This window comes from Hoplias malabaricus, chromosome 5 (genome assembly GCF_029633855.1).
Source record: "Hoplias malabaricus isolate fHopMal1 chromosome 5, fHopMal1.hap1, whole genome shotgun sequence".
In the NCBI taxonomy this organism is placed as follows: domain Eukaryota; kingdom Metazoa; phylum Chordata; class Actinopteri; order Characiformes; family Erythrinidae; genus Hoplias; species Hoplias malabaricus.
In genome coordinates this window covers 36,361,427-36,377,093 of record NC_089804.1, presented here as the reverse complement: position 1 = coordinate 36,377,093, position 15,667 = coordinate 36,361,427, and the positions used below count along the sequence as shown (strand labels likewise).

General features: G+C 42.0%; 2 protein-coding genes across 5 annotated transcripts; one reads left to right on the top strand and one right to left on the bottom strand.

Moving 5' to 3' along the window:
- Positions 1-767: 767 nt before the first annotated feature.
- zbtb40 (zinc finger and BTB domain containing 40) lies at positions 768-8,393 on the top strand. Of its 4 annotated transcripts, none has more exons than XM_066671734.1 (14): positions 768-844; positions 1,552-2,174; positions 2,347-2,465; positions 2,664-2,829; positions 2,934-3,067; positions 3,227-3,395; positions 3,583-3,921; positions 4,272-4,478; positions 5,410-5,574; positions 5,742-5,956; positions 6,984-7,143; positions 7,229-7,273; positions 7,622-7,833; positions 8,054-8,393. In XM_066671734.1, the coding sequence occupies exons 2-14, from the start codon at positions 1,559-1,561 to the stop codon at positions 8,252-8,254; spliced, it is 2,748 nt and encodes a 915-aa protein (XP_066527831.1). In that variant the 5' UTR covers positions 768-844; positions 1,552-1,558; the 3' UTR covers positions 8,255-8,393. The 4 variants fall into 4 exon arrangements, 3 of the variants coding, with proteins under 3 accessions (XP_066527831.1, XP_066527828.1, XP_066527829.1); XM_066671731.1 differs by having other exon boundaries at positions 2,344-2,465; XM_066671732.1 differs by lacking the exon at positions 768-844 and adding an exon at positions 875-1,010 and having other exon boundaries at positions 2,344-2,465.
- Positions 8,394-9,501: 1,108 nt separating this feature from the next.
- Positions 9,502-15,195, bottom strand: cyb561d1 (cytochrome b561 family, member D1). The gene is made up of 4 exons (XM_066671699.1): positions 15,041-15,195; positions 14,202-14,895; positions 13,329-13,366; positions 9,502-11,792 (listed from the first exon to the last, which is right to left on the bottom strand). Exons 2-4 carry the CDS (start codon positions 14,359-14,361, stop codon positions 11,289-11,291), a joined length of 702 nt encoding a protein of 233 aa, XP_066527796.1. The 5' UTR covers positions 14,362-14,895; positions 15,041-15,195; the 3' UTR covers positions 9,502-11,288.
- Positions 15,196-15,667: the final 472 nt, after the last annotated feature.

Sequence of the window (15,667 nt, the reverse complement as noted above, 5' to 3'; positions counted from 1 at the left end):
AAATAAATATTTTCACAATTCACTACATAATGAATGTATGGATATAGTCCTAATGCCCAGCCCAAATACACTTGCGGGCCTTGGAGAGAAAAAAAAAATAATATATATATATATATATATATATATATATATATATATATACTTGAATGTAGTTTGAGGACTCTGAGCTGAGAGATACATGCAGGCCAAATACTGCCCAAAATTAGTTAATTAATCACTTCAATGTTATAAACATTATAAAATCAGGAGAAAAGTTTACGTTCACTTGACGTTTGAGATTGTAAACAAAATGGGATTGTTTTCACATTGTTGCACCGGAGGTGTACTACACAAAGCAGGGGGATGTTCCATAAAACAGGATTTCTCAGTTCAAATATGTCCATCAAAACATAGCTGACACTCAGCTTCAAGCTAAACAAACACAGGTAAATAATTTAAACCCAGGGTTAAAGGCGGTCTGGTAGGACTATACTTCAGTTCTTTTCCTATTGGACAGTCTCGACCTTGGACTTAAGCTATTTGGCTAACATTTATGCTTTGTGGAATACACCCTTGCTCCATTCAGCCCCATTAGAAACAAACCTAATTGTCTTAGAAAGGGTGCGTTATGTTTCAAACCACTCTGAATGACGTTAATATTTCAACAACTGGTTTGGGCGAATATGCTGGGCTCAAAACAGCAGAATTCGACGTTTAATGTGACTATTTAGTACTATGAACTTGTATAGTCTAACAACAGTGCGCAAGCGCAGTAGCCATTTTCAAAACGAAGCTTTATTGCCGCGCTGGTTTGTCCTTCCGAGGAGTTTAAATAAAGAGCTGGATTATTTGAATAACACTGAAGGTAATGGAGAACCAGGGAACACCTCATAAACCCAGGGGGAAATACATTTACAAACCTGTTTATTCCTTTTAAACCACATTATAACCTTCGTTTCTCGGTAGCATTGACTGTCTTAGCCTCACAGGCTAATACAGACCCACATTTGTTGTCTATAAGCCCTGTCATGGTTAGTAAATTGCTTATTTAGGGCTAGGGTCATTGCGTTTATTAGCTCACATTTAACCCTTTATACTATTCTAAAATAAAAGTTTACCGTTATTCAAAAATTTTGAAATTGTTCCTTGAAAAATACGTTTTTACACTGGTGATGGGAATTAGAGGTCACTTCAGCTCACCCCAAACTATTGGTGAAGGTCCATTGCTCCAGAGAACACTTCCACAGCCCACGTTTGACACTAGGCATGGTGACCTTAGGCTGTTGAGGGTACTCTAGGTCTTAACATATATTTGACAATGTTCGTGCACACTTTCTATGTTGTTGCTATGTTAACAAGCATAAAATATACAATATGGCACTCCATATGAATCAATTCAATTGCCACAGTACTCCTACCTGAACTGGGAAGTGAATCAGAGTCTGATATGTAGAGAGCAGTGGTGTTTTCCTATACACTTGCTATATCAATCAATATGTTGAAGAACAAACCCCTCATCCAGTTTATTTTATTGTCAATTTAGCTTCCTCTGTTTCTCATCTTCATGCACAGAGATCCAATGGAGCTACCGAACTGCAGCAGACAGTTGATGCAGCAGCTGCAGACTTTGAGAAAAGAGAGTCACTTCTGTGACTGCACCATTCTGGTTGGGGCAGCTCCTCACCCAGCTCACAAAGTGGTCCTGGCTGCATCCAGCCTCCTCCTCAAGTCTCTGTTGGAAAGTTCAGATAGTATCTCCATCGATGAGACCGTGGTCACTTCACAGGAGTTCTGCTCTTTACTGGACATGGTTTATACAGGGAAACTGCCAGTCGGAAAACATAATTTCACTAGAATTATTGCTGCAGCAGACAGCTTGCAGATGTTTGATGTGGCTGTGGGCTGCAAGAATATTTTCGATGAACTGGTACAGCAGGCCCAACCCAAAGAGCCTCTGCCTTTAAATGAAGAGCAGACTGACCGCCAAGATTACACCCTTTCAGGTGAAAGAGTGGAGGCACAAGAGGCATATAGCCAGGGAGGTGTTGGTTCAGATGATAGAACATCTGGTTGCCATTCAGTGTCTGACAACAGTGTGAAGAACACAGAAAAAATGAATGGATCAGATGCTGTGAAGAAGAATACAGAGGGTCTGACATGTGAAAAAGCCAGTCTGGCATCATCAAATGTTAAAGGTACATATATATTTAAATAAATAAGTTTGATTTATTCCATCTATCATGGAAATTCTCACTTTACTGATTTTGAATTTCACTATAGTATGTGAATTCATATAGGCTGTAAATACAAACTAAACGTTCTGAATTAACATATGACTATTTTGCATAACTATATTTTGATCAGAAGAGGGCGCCATACAACTGCTTTCTCAAAAGCGAGACGAGCTCCTCCAAATACTGCAGCACCTCCAGCCGTGGATTAAATACCTACGCACCTGGGACACACTCCCCACAGTGCAAAGAGAGGTGAGAAAGATGTGGACATCTCATTTAAAGGAGCTGTACCACAAGCAAATATTTGCTTGATCCTGTTTCTTTCAGAGTTATGTAGGTGACAAATTAATTCCAAAAGAAACTAGATCCTGAAAGACAGTGCTTTTGCTTCACTTACTCTAGAATACTATCCACCTACTCTTGCAGTCACTGTTTTCTTTCATTCCCCAGATCATGCTGGAATGTTTTGAGGGAGGCCCTGGACCTGATGTGGTTTTCCAGCGCTTGTTAGACCGGCTGAAGGATGAGCATGATCTCTCAGACCAAACTCTCCTTAAACTACTCGAACAGCTTAAAAGCCTGAAGCATCATCTGACCAGAGAGCAAGAAATGGAAGGTAAACACACCGAAAATATGAAATCTCCCATAGAAATAAGCAGTGCTACTGTTGAGCTTTTGAGGAAGATTCATTTTTATTCAATTCTGTTCTTTGTGTCACAGGGAATTTGGGACAAGCTTCTGTATGTGCCGATAAACATGCTCCAAACCTATCTGACTACCTCAGCAGTGTTAACAACCTTTCTGATGTGTTGATACAGGCTGCAGACAAATGCAAAAATGAAGTTTTAAAGGAGGTGCTACCAACTTGCGCTAATGTCTTCTCTGCTTTACTGTTATTGCCTACTTATTAGCTTGTGAGCTACTTATTAGTACCCTAAGTGTCTTAGCAGATTGTCTATAGATGTGCTGCCTAAATTTGAAATCCTACTCTTCGTGTGAACTGTTTGATACAGGTTTTGTTGGTGTGTAAAGGAGAACAGGGTCATGTTCAGACAGTAAAGAAGCTGTTAAGTGCTCTCAGTGAGAGAGGAATAGAGGAAAGCTCTCTGCTGGAGCTGATTCAGGAGGCTGGGGAGGGTGCCCTAGGCCTGAACCAACTAGGGGAGTCCAGGAACACTGGAGGTATGTAGAGTTTTAAGAAAGTCATTCTCTTAAAGCATCCTTCTCTTAAAGGGTTAATGTTTCTTAGATATAGCACCTTTTTGTTGTAGTGATGTAGTGAGAAACGCTAACGGCCTTCATCTTTTAACATTACACTTTAACAAAACCTGAAACACTACTAATTTATTTCATGTATAATTTTAAACAGAGCTTGTGAAACTGCAGACTGCAGGCTCAGAGGAGGAAGATGGGAATGAAGGTGAAAAACCCATGAATGATGTGAAGAGGAAGAGTGTGGTGCTCTCCTACAGTTGCCAGTGGTGCAAAAAGAGCTTTGACTATAAGTGTCGTCTAATGAGACACAGGAAGCGCTGTGCTCTGTCTCCAGGTAAAGTCCAGCACTGTTCCAACTGTCCTCTAGTCTTTCCTTCGCTGACTGCTCTCCAGCAGCACTGCAGCGAGGCCCACGGTGGACCTCCAGTAAAGAAGAAGAAAACAGAGCCAGTGTCCTGCGACCTCTGCAGCAAAACCTTTAAACATCCATCTGGTGAGTGGACAGAGATGTATTTTATGCCATTAGAATTAAGTCCAATGTAAATATACAGTAATACACAGTGAAAAATAGTTGGTATTTAGGTAGATAGAGCTGAGCTAGCTCTCCCATTGGATAGAGCTTGATCAGAAACTTGACTTATATGAAAAATAATAAATATAAAATATTTATATCAATCAATTATTATTGTAATTTTATTTGATACAGTCATCCTTAAAATAGCATGTTTTTTGTCCAGTACTATTTTCTGAATCATAATCAAGTATCAATGTGGAACTTTGGTATTAACTGTTGTTCAATATTTCTAACGCTATATATATAATGGACTTTAATGTGCTGTTAAGGTTTGTTGTACCACAGACGGACTGAGCATTTGGAGGAAAGGCCTTATGTGTGTGAGGAATGTGGAGCCAAGTTTGCAGCGAACTCCTCGCTGAAGAACCACATGCGTTTGCACACGGGGGAGAAGCCGTATCAGTGTAAACACTGCGAGATGAGCTTTGCTGTGGCTGCCGCTCTGTCTTATCACACAAAAAAGAAACATGCTGAGGGTATGACATAATTAGTTTAAGTGTTTCTGTAGCGAAGGCGTACTGTTGAGTTACTGCACAAAGGATGTGTGTAAATCTGGCCTCTGAAACAAATTTTAAACTAGCATTTTGTAGCATTTTTGTTGTGTAATATTTTATAGCATGGTGGCACATTGTTGCAGCAGGTAGTGTCGCAGTCACACAGCTCCAGGGACCTGGAGGTTGTGGGTTCGATTCCCGCTCCGGGTGACTGTCTGTGAGGAGTTGATGTGTTCTCCCCGTGTCCGTATGGGTATCCTCTGGGTGCTCCGGTTTCCTCCCACAGTCCAAAAACACACGTTGGTAGGTGGATTGGTGACTCAAAAGTGTCCGTAGGTGTGAGTGTGTGAGTGAATGTGTGTGTGTGTCTGTGTTGCCCTGTGAAGGAATGGCGCCCCCTCCAGGGTGTATTCCTGCCTTGCGCCCAATGATTCCAGGTAGGCTCTGGACCCACCGCGACCCTCAACTGGATAAGCGATTACAGATAATGAATGAATGAATATTCTCATAGCTAATCGTAGCATCCCTTAGCATCAACACTTTGATACAGTTCATTTTGTGTACAGTTTCTGTTTATGTTCATCCAAATAAACTGCCTGTTAGCACAGCTAAAATCTAACTTAAAAATCATTTTACTATTTTTACATTATGGCTAAGAAGCAAAATATTACAGTTGTATTGATTTGGCTTCCTACATTTTTTAGTTTGGTTTTAAATTAAAAGATTTGTTCATAAAATATTTACACTGCTTACTTCTTTAAACATCTTGGACCCAGGTCTCAGAAAAGATTGCATACATTCAACAGGAGTTCATATTATTGTTATTATTGTTATAACACCTGTGTCAGGTTGCCTTAGTGTGTAATAAATCTATCTCAGACTAAAAAAAGCTCTTTGCTCCTGTGTGTCTCAGGGAAGATGTACTGCTGTCAGTACTGTGCAGCTACATTTGCTCAGTCCATCGAGCTGACGCGTCACGTCCGCACACACACAGGTGACAAACCCTACGTCTGCAGAGAGTGTGGAAAGGGCTTCAAACAAGCCAATGGACTCTCTGTACACCTACAGTCCTTTCACAGTAAGTATGTGAGAAACATCTCTGCACAGCTCCAACATGCTTCCAACACCCAGTTCCACTACATCAGATATTATCACAGTGGGTCAGGATAGTGAAATAAAACAAGCAAGCCCTTATCTAATGACACGGTAACATTGTAACTGACTGTGACTGTTTCTGTTTGACAGATGTTGCAGAACCTCACGACTGTCAGAAGTGCCGGGTGAGTTTTGGTTCTCTGGATGAACTCCGTGAACACATTCAGGAGGTTCATCCTAAAGAGCTGCACCAGTGCCCTGAGTGCAGCCGCATCTTCAGCACCGCGGCTCAGCTGGAGAAACACATGAACATTCACGATGGCAGCAAACCGTACAGCTGCAAGAGCTGCAACAAATCATACCAGGTCATACAGGACGAGTCAGCGGTTGCTTGTGATAATAGCCAGCTTTTTGGTGGTGATGAGATTGTTTTATTCCTCTTATCTTTTTAGTTTCTTATATTTTTATTAAGGGCGGCACGGTGGTGCAGCAGGTAGTGTCGCAGTCACACAGCTCCAGGGACCTGGAGGTTGTGGGTTCGATTCCCGCTCCAGGTGACTGTCTGTGAGGAGTGTGGTGTGTTCTCTCTGTGTCCGTGTGGGTTTCCTCCGGGTGACTGTCTGTGAGGAGTGTGGTGTGTTCTCTTTGTGTCCGCGTGGGTTTCCTCCGGGTGACTGTTTGTGAGGAGTGTGGTGTGTTCTCCCTGTGTTCGCATGGGCTTTCTCCGGGTGACTGTCTGTGAAGAGTGTGGTGTGTTCTCCCTGTGTTTGCGTGGGTTTCCTCCGGGTGACTGTCTGTGAGGAGTGTGGTGTGTTCTCCCTGTGTTCACGTGGGTTTCCTCCAGGTGCTCCGGTTTCCTCCCACAGTCCAAAAACACACATTGGTAGGTGGATTGGCAACTCAAAAGTGTCCGTAGGAGTGAATGTGTGAGCGTGTGTGTTGCCCTGTGAAGGACTGGCGTCCCCTCCAGGGTGTATTCCCGCCTTGCACCCAATGATTCCAGGTAGGCTCTGAACACACCGCAACCCTGAACTGGATAAGCGCTTACAGATAATGAATGAATGAATATTTTTATTAGTGGCTTGACACAGAGGTCAGACACCAGGTCAGTTGCTAATAAAAGTAGGTCCCATGTGTTCATTTAAAGATTCAGTAATAGCAGTGTTACAGTAAAGAATTTTATTATGCTGCTTTGCCAACAAGGATGCTTTCTTTTTTAACTTTGTCAGCGTGCTAACTATGAGTGAGAGAAGGAGGGAATGAGTGAAGTAGTAAAGGAGTGAGATTCATGAGGGAGTAAGTGAGTATGTGAGTGAGTGAAATTGCCTGTCACTTTACTATGACCTACTGAACGAAGGTGGTTTAACAGCCTTTGATCTGTGTGTGTTTTAGACTCTCTCAGGGCTGTGGTACCACAATCGCACCACTCACCCGGAGGTGGTCACTGCAGAGGGCAGCAGACCACTCTCTACAGTTCTCCGCTGTAAGATCTGTAATAAAGCTTTCTGCAATAGGAGCAGCCTGTTTAAACACCAAATAACCAAACACCCAGGTCGGGAAACCTCTTGCATTGTAATTATGTTTGTTATATTACAAAGCTGTGCAAACTTTTACGAACTCTTAATATTTCTGTTTAGATACACACTCCAGTGAGGGTATGGAAGGGAAGGATACACACACAGGTAAATATGGGACTGTGGAGCATAGGACAGATTTTTAGAGATGACCAATATTTGTAACTGGTCTTTTATGATGTTTATTGTGCTCCAGAAGGGCAGAATTTTACTGCTCTTAAATATTTGTATTTTACTGTGTTTTTGTCATGTGTGTCTGTATATAAAAATACAAGATATCAGTGTTATGTCATTCCACATAAATCTTCATATTTGACATTAATATTGGCAAATTTGTATCAGAGAGCAGATTGTATCAGTGTATCTTTCTGTAACCCCAACACTTTCCCAGACAAAGCTTGCTTTCTGTAAATGCATTTTAATGTTTACATGTCTCTATCCATGCCTCCTTCCCAGAATCTTCTATGTGGAAGTGTGCTTATTGTCCAAGTGCAGCGGTCAGTGAGGTGGAGCTGCAGCAGCATGTGTCCAGTCAACATGTGAGCCAACAGGGGGCAGTGTTCGGCTGTGCGGTCTGCTCTCTGACCTTTGCCTCTGAGGCCCAGTGTCAGCATCATTTTCTCAGTTCCCACTTGCAGGTCATCCAGAAGGAGTCGTCCACACAAATGGTAATCGCCAGCTCAGTTTATACTTTGGAGACATACATTGGTCATTCTAAAAGCTAATCAGTATGTCACAGGGCTGTTTAATTGCTGTCCTGACAAAAACTTGTATTTACAAAACAGAGCAAAAAACTTTCATAACTTTGAAAGAGATACAAGGCTTTAAAGATGCAAATATTCTCATAGATTCCTTTACATTTGATCAACATGCTCTTTCTTCGATCAGGTGATCCAGACGCAAGAAACCTCAGACGAAGGGACAGAGCATATGGAAGGGCTAGCCCAATCACAGCTGCTGGGCTCTCAGCAGGTGTTTGTTGCCATAGGTGATGGCAGGGAGACAGAGGCGGGCTCTGGGATCGTAGCTGTGAATATGGAGGATCTACTGACAGGCAGAATCACACTGGTCTGTGAGGAGAATCCATAAGGTCCTGTTCATTCACAGATTAGATCTGATCTGATCTGTTTACCTTTAAATGCTGGTACTGGTCTTAATAGGCGCCTCATGTACAAGCACGTGTACACATTTATGGCTTGTCAGATTTCCACATAAATTGTTCAAATAAAATGCATAAAACATTCTCTTGGTGTGGTTATATTTAATAAATTAATTGGACGTTTTTAATGCACGTGTTGCAATATTCAGTCATGTTCTGAAGATTACTCAGAGGAGCTGTTTTTAAACATTCATCTCAGACATTTCCTGGCTTTATCCTCCGAGCGCCCTAGTAAAAACTCCGGGTAATGTCCGAGTCACCACGAGAAATGTTCCGGAGCTTCTCCTGCACGCACTGCATAGGCGCTGCTCCACGCCTGAAGCACGTGTTTCATTTCCTGCTGTGAGGGCATGTCTGACACAGAAAACCTCCTACTGTGAGGAACATGTGAAAGGACCACTCCAGGACATCTCTAAAGTTTCTCTAGAGATTCTCTGAAGTTCATGTGTGAAAGAGGCATTTGTGTAACCAAAAAGTAAATTCCACTGAGGAGGTGATTTCATCCACTATCCAATATATTCAGCAGACCAATATGATGCTGACAACAGTTAACAGTGGCATGTACTTGTCCACCAAAAAAGGTGTGTCTTAGGCCAAAATATCAACATGTCCTAATGACTGAATTATGCACTCTTTTGTTAATTGTTGTTTATCCCCAAGAAATTTCTCACAAGTTATTGGTCATGGTCAATTCCACCTGTCAAGTCTTGCCTAAACCACACAGTGCAACCAACTCAGGAGGGAGGTGACAAGCGTGTGCTTCCTCCACAGAGGCAAACCCATGACGTCTTTTAGATTTGCCACAAATGGAACACCACTGATCAGCTTAACACACTGGAGGAGAACACTCACTGTCCATATCTGTCACATAAGCTGACAGACACCCCAGAGTTCTTCTCTCTAGGGATCTTGTCCTCAGATGGCTGAGGCATCACCCATCACCCATTATGTCAATTGAATTATTTCGCAGGAATCAATTATTCTTTAATTCCTCCTGTGTTCAGAAAAAAGCTCATATGCATTCAACAGAGAACTAAATGAATACAGCGTCCCAAGCCTTTATATATAATTTAAGACATTTATCCTCTCAGAATGATTCATTTATTCATTGTCTGTAACCTCTTATCCAGTTCATGTGGATCTGGGTGTGGAGCCTTGTACTTGGCGCAAGACAGGAACACACCCATGGGGGGGTAGATGCCATTCCATCTACCAATGTGTGTTTTTGGACCGTGGGAGGAAACCCACGCAGACACAGGGAGAACACTCCACACTCCTCACAGACAGTCACCCGGAGGAAACCCACACAGACACAGGGAGAACACACCACACTCCTCACAAACAGTTACTCGGAATGGGATATGAACCCACAACCCCAGGATCCTGGAGCTGTGTGACTGCGACACCACCTGCTGTGCCACCTACACTGATTTGTTCTTTATTTATTTATTTAAATTGCTGTAAGATGTGTAACACTCTTTATACTTTAGTGAAAGGCTGAAAGGTTAATTTACAAAGTTCACAGGAAATAATTCCACCTAAAATCCTTTTTAATCCAAGAGTAATCTCAGGAGAGAAACTGGTCATGATATAAATAGAGATAGAAGAATGCAGTGACATGTGCGTCATTATTATGCCAACAAAATCCATCACTAATGTTTACAACGGAACAAGAGAGATGACCCACTATTAAATATGACAACCGGGGAAAAAAAAAAGCTGCTTTCAAAATAGCATGACATCATGCACATTGTCAAGTTAACATTACATCCCTTACCTCTCACTAAGACTCAGGGGATTTATCATTAAAGTATTTAGGGCAAAATCTAAGCATGAAACCACAGCTTATAAATAGTCTGTAAACCCCTGACAGAATAAGTGGTAACCCTACTGTACGTCATCAATCCTAAGGCTACATGGCCCCAACATAAGCCTCTCATGACAACTCACATACACCTACATAAACATCTGTAGAGGGTTATTCTGACCAGCGTCAGTTGTCATAAGAGTTCCCAGGGGTAAATGGACTGAAGCTGTTTTATGACCATTGATTACGGTTAGAATAAGACTTTATAGATGTTTATGGAGGTGTACAAATACAAAGAACAGCACCTCTACACATTTTGCTGCTGTAGTTTGCAGTAGTTGTCTTGTGGTCCCTTTAAACAATGTATAATTTCCTTCAAATACAAGTTAAACCAGGCCACAGAACCAGATCAGCAGCTTTTTATGGGGATAAAAAGTCTCAGTAAACGTAGCCTGTCTTTGTACAGCAAAGCAAAAAAAGATCCAGTTGCTGTGTTTTACACTCCAAACCAAACACACACACACACACACAAACACACACTTAATTCGGCAGACATAACATCTAAATCAAAAGTACAGAAACTCGTAATTTATTATAAAATGTGCTACCATGTCTTCACAGGAGATATCTACTGCCCTTTTAAAGCTTGGGAAAACCTTGACTTATACTGCATTATTCACTGTTACATTCAAAGAAAACAACAGCTCATAATTGTAATCGCTGTTGATTAATCTCTTGTTCCTTGGGTAGATGTAGATGTAAATCCAAGTTGTTTTTTAAATTCAAGACATGTCATGGAACAGGCTTGTAACACACTCACTCATATTTGTCAGGTTGAAATTCTCCACAAGGGGGTGCTGTTAGCATGTAAACAAATAGATTCAGTGTTTATTAAAAACAGTGCTTTTCTTTTCAAAAATCTGAGCTGTGTGTTTTTAGGTCGATATTCAAGGTTTCAAAAAAAGTGTCATCTTGTGATTAAAGAGTACATGTTTAGCATTACTGCCAACGTTGTGCTTATTTCCAACTCAACATTAGGTTTATATAAAACCTTTTGGAAAAGCAACATCTTCCCAAGGCTTCAGAGGATACCTGTAATGCTGTTTGTTAATTTACATATTTAAATTAAAGAGTCTTAAATTGGGCACCACACTGCTTCACGTGGTAAGTTTCTTCTTGGGCAGGAAGGAGTTGGTGATCTGGTTCATCACCACCAGTGCAGGGAAGAGGGGCAGAAGCAGAAAGCCGTACCAGGTGGCTCCTTTCACCGCAGCCTGAAACAAGTCTGTGAACATAGCAGCTGTGATGGTGATAGTGGAGAGCAGGTACGCCAGCAGCCCACAAGTTGCATGGTAGAGCCGCAGACGGGGCACGGATGCGATCCGCAGGACTTTAGGGAACAGCAGACACACCCCGCAGGCCGCCTGCAGTGTTGTAGCTGCCAGGGTGATGACACCGAGGATGCTGTGCCAGGAGGTGAGGTGTGGGAGCTGGGACACACTCTTACTTGCCACCATGAAGCCCAGCCCTGTGGCGGCCAACAGCAGCATTAGAGTCTGCAGGATCCAGTGAATGCGAATCTTCCCTTTATGAGACTTAAAGCAGAGGGGCGAACCCTCAGCCGAAAACAGCAAAATCCCTTCCGCCATGCAGAGGCAGAACTAATGAAAGGGAGGAAAGAGAGGGAGAGTGTTATATATATTTTTATAGTTAAAATTTGCCCTGCTGACTTTTGCACAAGTCGGTTTAAAGTGACATTTCAGGGAAAAATAAAACCCAATGTTCCCTTTTAAAAGAGTCAGTCCTCTAAGACATAATTGGAGGATATTTTTTTCCTCTTCTGTAAGCACTTCATACTGATTAGGGCCTCTGTGGGTCCAGATGCCTACATTGAATTACTGTCCACATGGCAGGTACACACCTTGGACAGAGAGTCAGTCCATCTGAGGGCATCACACACACTCACACGTAGACAAAGTCATACCGCCAAACCACCTACCAAATATTTTTGGACTGTGGGAAGTAACCAGAGCCCACAGAGAATCAAGGGCACATGCAACTAACACATAAGGGAATTTTCTGAAGGTGGAAAAAACACAAGGCAAGCTGCCTAACCATTATTCTTGGGGCTTCTTTGGGGAGGATATTGTGTCAATTTTTAGGTAAGACTAAAAAGGATTAAACATCTTCAGCCAGAACTGCAAAAAAAGACCCAGAACTGAATTTAGAACGAGTGTCTATAGTTTCCTGTGATATCTCTGGCCAAAAAGAAGTAAACTGTGAGCAAAACATTGCATTAATGAACCTAATTAAAATGCAAATGTGCATAGGATAAGCACACACATAACTGCTATTCAATCCTAAAGAGAGCCTGGAACAGTAGCTTTATTACAGGGTCTGTAAGGGGTGGACTTGTTGGAAGTTTTTTGTCAAAGCCAATGGCCCAGAGAACTGAATAAGTCTCTGTACACATCAGTGTCATTTACACTTTCCCAGCACAAAAGAATGCTATAGACGAGGATAAGGACAGTGTCCCCGTCCTCAGGGTATCAGCACTATGGAAAAGTCCATCAAATCACACGAGTCTCTGAGTTCCAGGTCAGTTGTAACCATATCCTCAGTGGTAACATGCCAAGGTGGGGCAAGAAAGCCTAATTATTTCAGTGCTCCACCGTGTACAATTCATTATTCAGAGAGTCAATGTATTATTCATCTGCTGCCCCCAAGCCAGGACTTTGCATCATTCTTCAACAAAATGAACAAGACGAAATGCAGCACTGAGTTTCTAGTGACTGGTGAAGAGGAAAGAGATATCATTTCATTGTGGGACAGACCTTTATGTGGAGTGGTCTGGACTAGAGCTGGTGAACTGATCCTGGACTGTACTTTCTAAACTGTCAGAATAAGGAAACATTTCTGGAAAAGACATGCCTCCTTTAATTTCTGCTGCTACAGCAGCACACAAAGAAGCAACGTATGTAGTTCTTTTCCACTGCATGGTCCCTGCTCTACTTTACTTGGCTCTATTGCATTTCCATTAGGCAAATTTGTTACCTCGTGCCCTGCTTGCTTTGGGTTCCAAGTGAGTTATAGTGAAAAACCAGCCAGGGACCAAGCTTGTAGAGATGAGTAGAGTTGAGTAGAATAGTTAACAATCATGCGAAAAATTGCCAGTATTTTACACCACTAGAACTTACCGCAAAAGACATGCAGAGTGGGTGCCAGGAGAAGAGACCTGCAAAAAAAAAAAAAAACACAACAAATGATACAATAGACTGAGTAGTGTTAGATTTGGTGTGTGTTTGTTTCCACTCCATTACCTTATTATAGTAATTTGGTGTCCAGGTATTAAATTACCACAAAGTGAAAAACATATGAGATGCACTTCTCATTCTTTAAACAGCCGTCTTTTTTTGTTGTTGTTGAGATAAATGTTTTTCTGCAACATTATCAAACACTTAGTGACTGCTTGTATTTTTACAAATGTGGATTGAGAAAGAAGTCGATCCGCCAGTTTGGCCGTCCATGTTCCTCATGCACCTGACTCATACCCGGCTCATGAAGGACTTGATCATAATTTGATGATTCAGCTGCGAGCAGGAACATCAAGACACTACATGAAAAAACTGATCTAAACAAATTGCAAGTGTTTTAAAAGATACCCTTACATAATGAATTACATAATGGATTAAATGGTGAATTTAAGAAACTTTTAAAAAGATATACACTTGAGCTACTTAAGCTCTCATACTGTGAGAAGACAACTCAGTGTTATGAAAGGAAATGGAGCTATTAGGAAAGCCTATACTAAGAAAAGGGAAACAGACAAATTACGACACGTGTAAATCATACTGGTGGACTGGCCCTTGAGACAACATCATCAGCATGTGTTTGGGAATAACTTCTAATTTAACTTCTAATCTTCTGAACTTCTTCAGCTCATGACTCAAGTCCTTTAGGATTCAGATCAGGACTAGGGCTGGAACCACTGAACAGGTTTGGACTCTAGAACGTAATCTGGTTTAAACAAAGTCTGTGTTATGTTGATGTGAGAAGCAGGGTGTACTCACTGGTGCCAGGTCTGACGAGACAGGAGATGAGGATGGTGAAGCTGAGTGCAGCCCCATGTGCACCCACCACAGAGAGTCTCCGGAGACAGGGGTACAGCCAGAACTCTCGCATCCGAAGCCCCTCCCCCACAGGACTGTACTCCACATCTGACCGCATCATACACCACTGGATACAACTTTATAGTGTCATCTGAATCTGTTCCTCAGTCTTCTGTCATTTACTAGTTTCTAGTCTTCTTATCCTCCTTTCTCTCACCTTTTTCTACTCTTACTGATACTGGTTTTCTTGTCCTTTCTATCCTCTTGTTAGAGGAGTCTTCTCTTTTGTGTTCTCTTTGTTAATATTCTTGGTTTTTCCTTTTTTCTCTCCTCGTATCCAGTATTCTCTATTCCTTTATCTCCTGTCCTTGTTTATATACTCCTCCACTCCACATTTCTCTTTCCCACTTGTCTTCAGTTTCCTTGTCCTATCTTGCTTTCTTCTCACTCCTTTAGTAGTTATTTTTTTCTCTTATTCCTTCTTTTTTTGTTTCTAGTCTTCTCATTTACCTCTTCATCTCGTGTTGTATCCCTCTCTTCCTTTCCTCGCTATGGAGCAGAGTAAACTAGTGATTCCTGCTCCTGACGAAGCGCCTGACCTCGGAGGTATCTGTGCGTGGTTTCACTCATTTTGTAACCGGTTTACAGAGACATGCTGGAAACAAGACAGAAAACAGTCCAACCTTAGCACCTTTATCCGAACATGAACAGGGTACAACTCACATTACATGCATGAGGCTGTAGCCGACTTCCTATTCCACCTTAAACGGTGAGGTAGTTCATATAACTTTCACATTTACCTTCAGACCGTGTCGGCAACACTCTTCAGTCAGAACAACACTCTATATCACAACTTCAACTTCGTTTAGGCTCCATTAATCCGTCTCTGAGGCAGAAACCTAGCTCCTGAGTCCTTACACACTCTTGACATACGAGATATTGTAACCCCCCAAACAAAACACGTCACGGACCGTTCCACTGAGAGGAGAGGTGGGGGTGGGAAAGGGAGATACCACTGCGAGTAAAAAGGAAATTCTTTTCTACGTTAGGTCTGACAGAGTCTTAACAATAATACAAGGTGTGGTTCCTCTTGCTCTACATTCTCCAGTTTATTGTAACGTAAACTAATAACAGTAACCGGACATGGATGAGGGAAAATATAGTCTAGCTAAGCAAAAATTAAAGTTCTGGGATTAGGCCTGAAAGTGCTTATCTATCCACTAACGTAACTCCCTGAAATTGAATAAAAAACCCGGATTTAGAGGTCTCATTCTTTTAAATGGGGTTATTCATTCATTCATTATCTGTAACCCTTATCCAGTTGAGGGTCGCGGTGGGTCCAGAGTCTACCTGGAATCATTGGGCACAAGGCGGGAATACACCCTGGAGGGGGCACCAGTCCTTCACAGGGCAACACACACTCACAC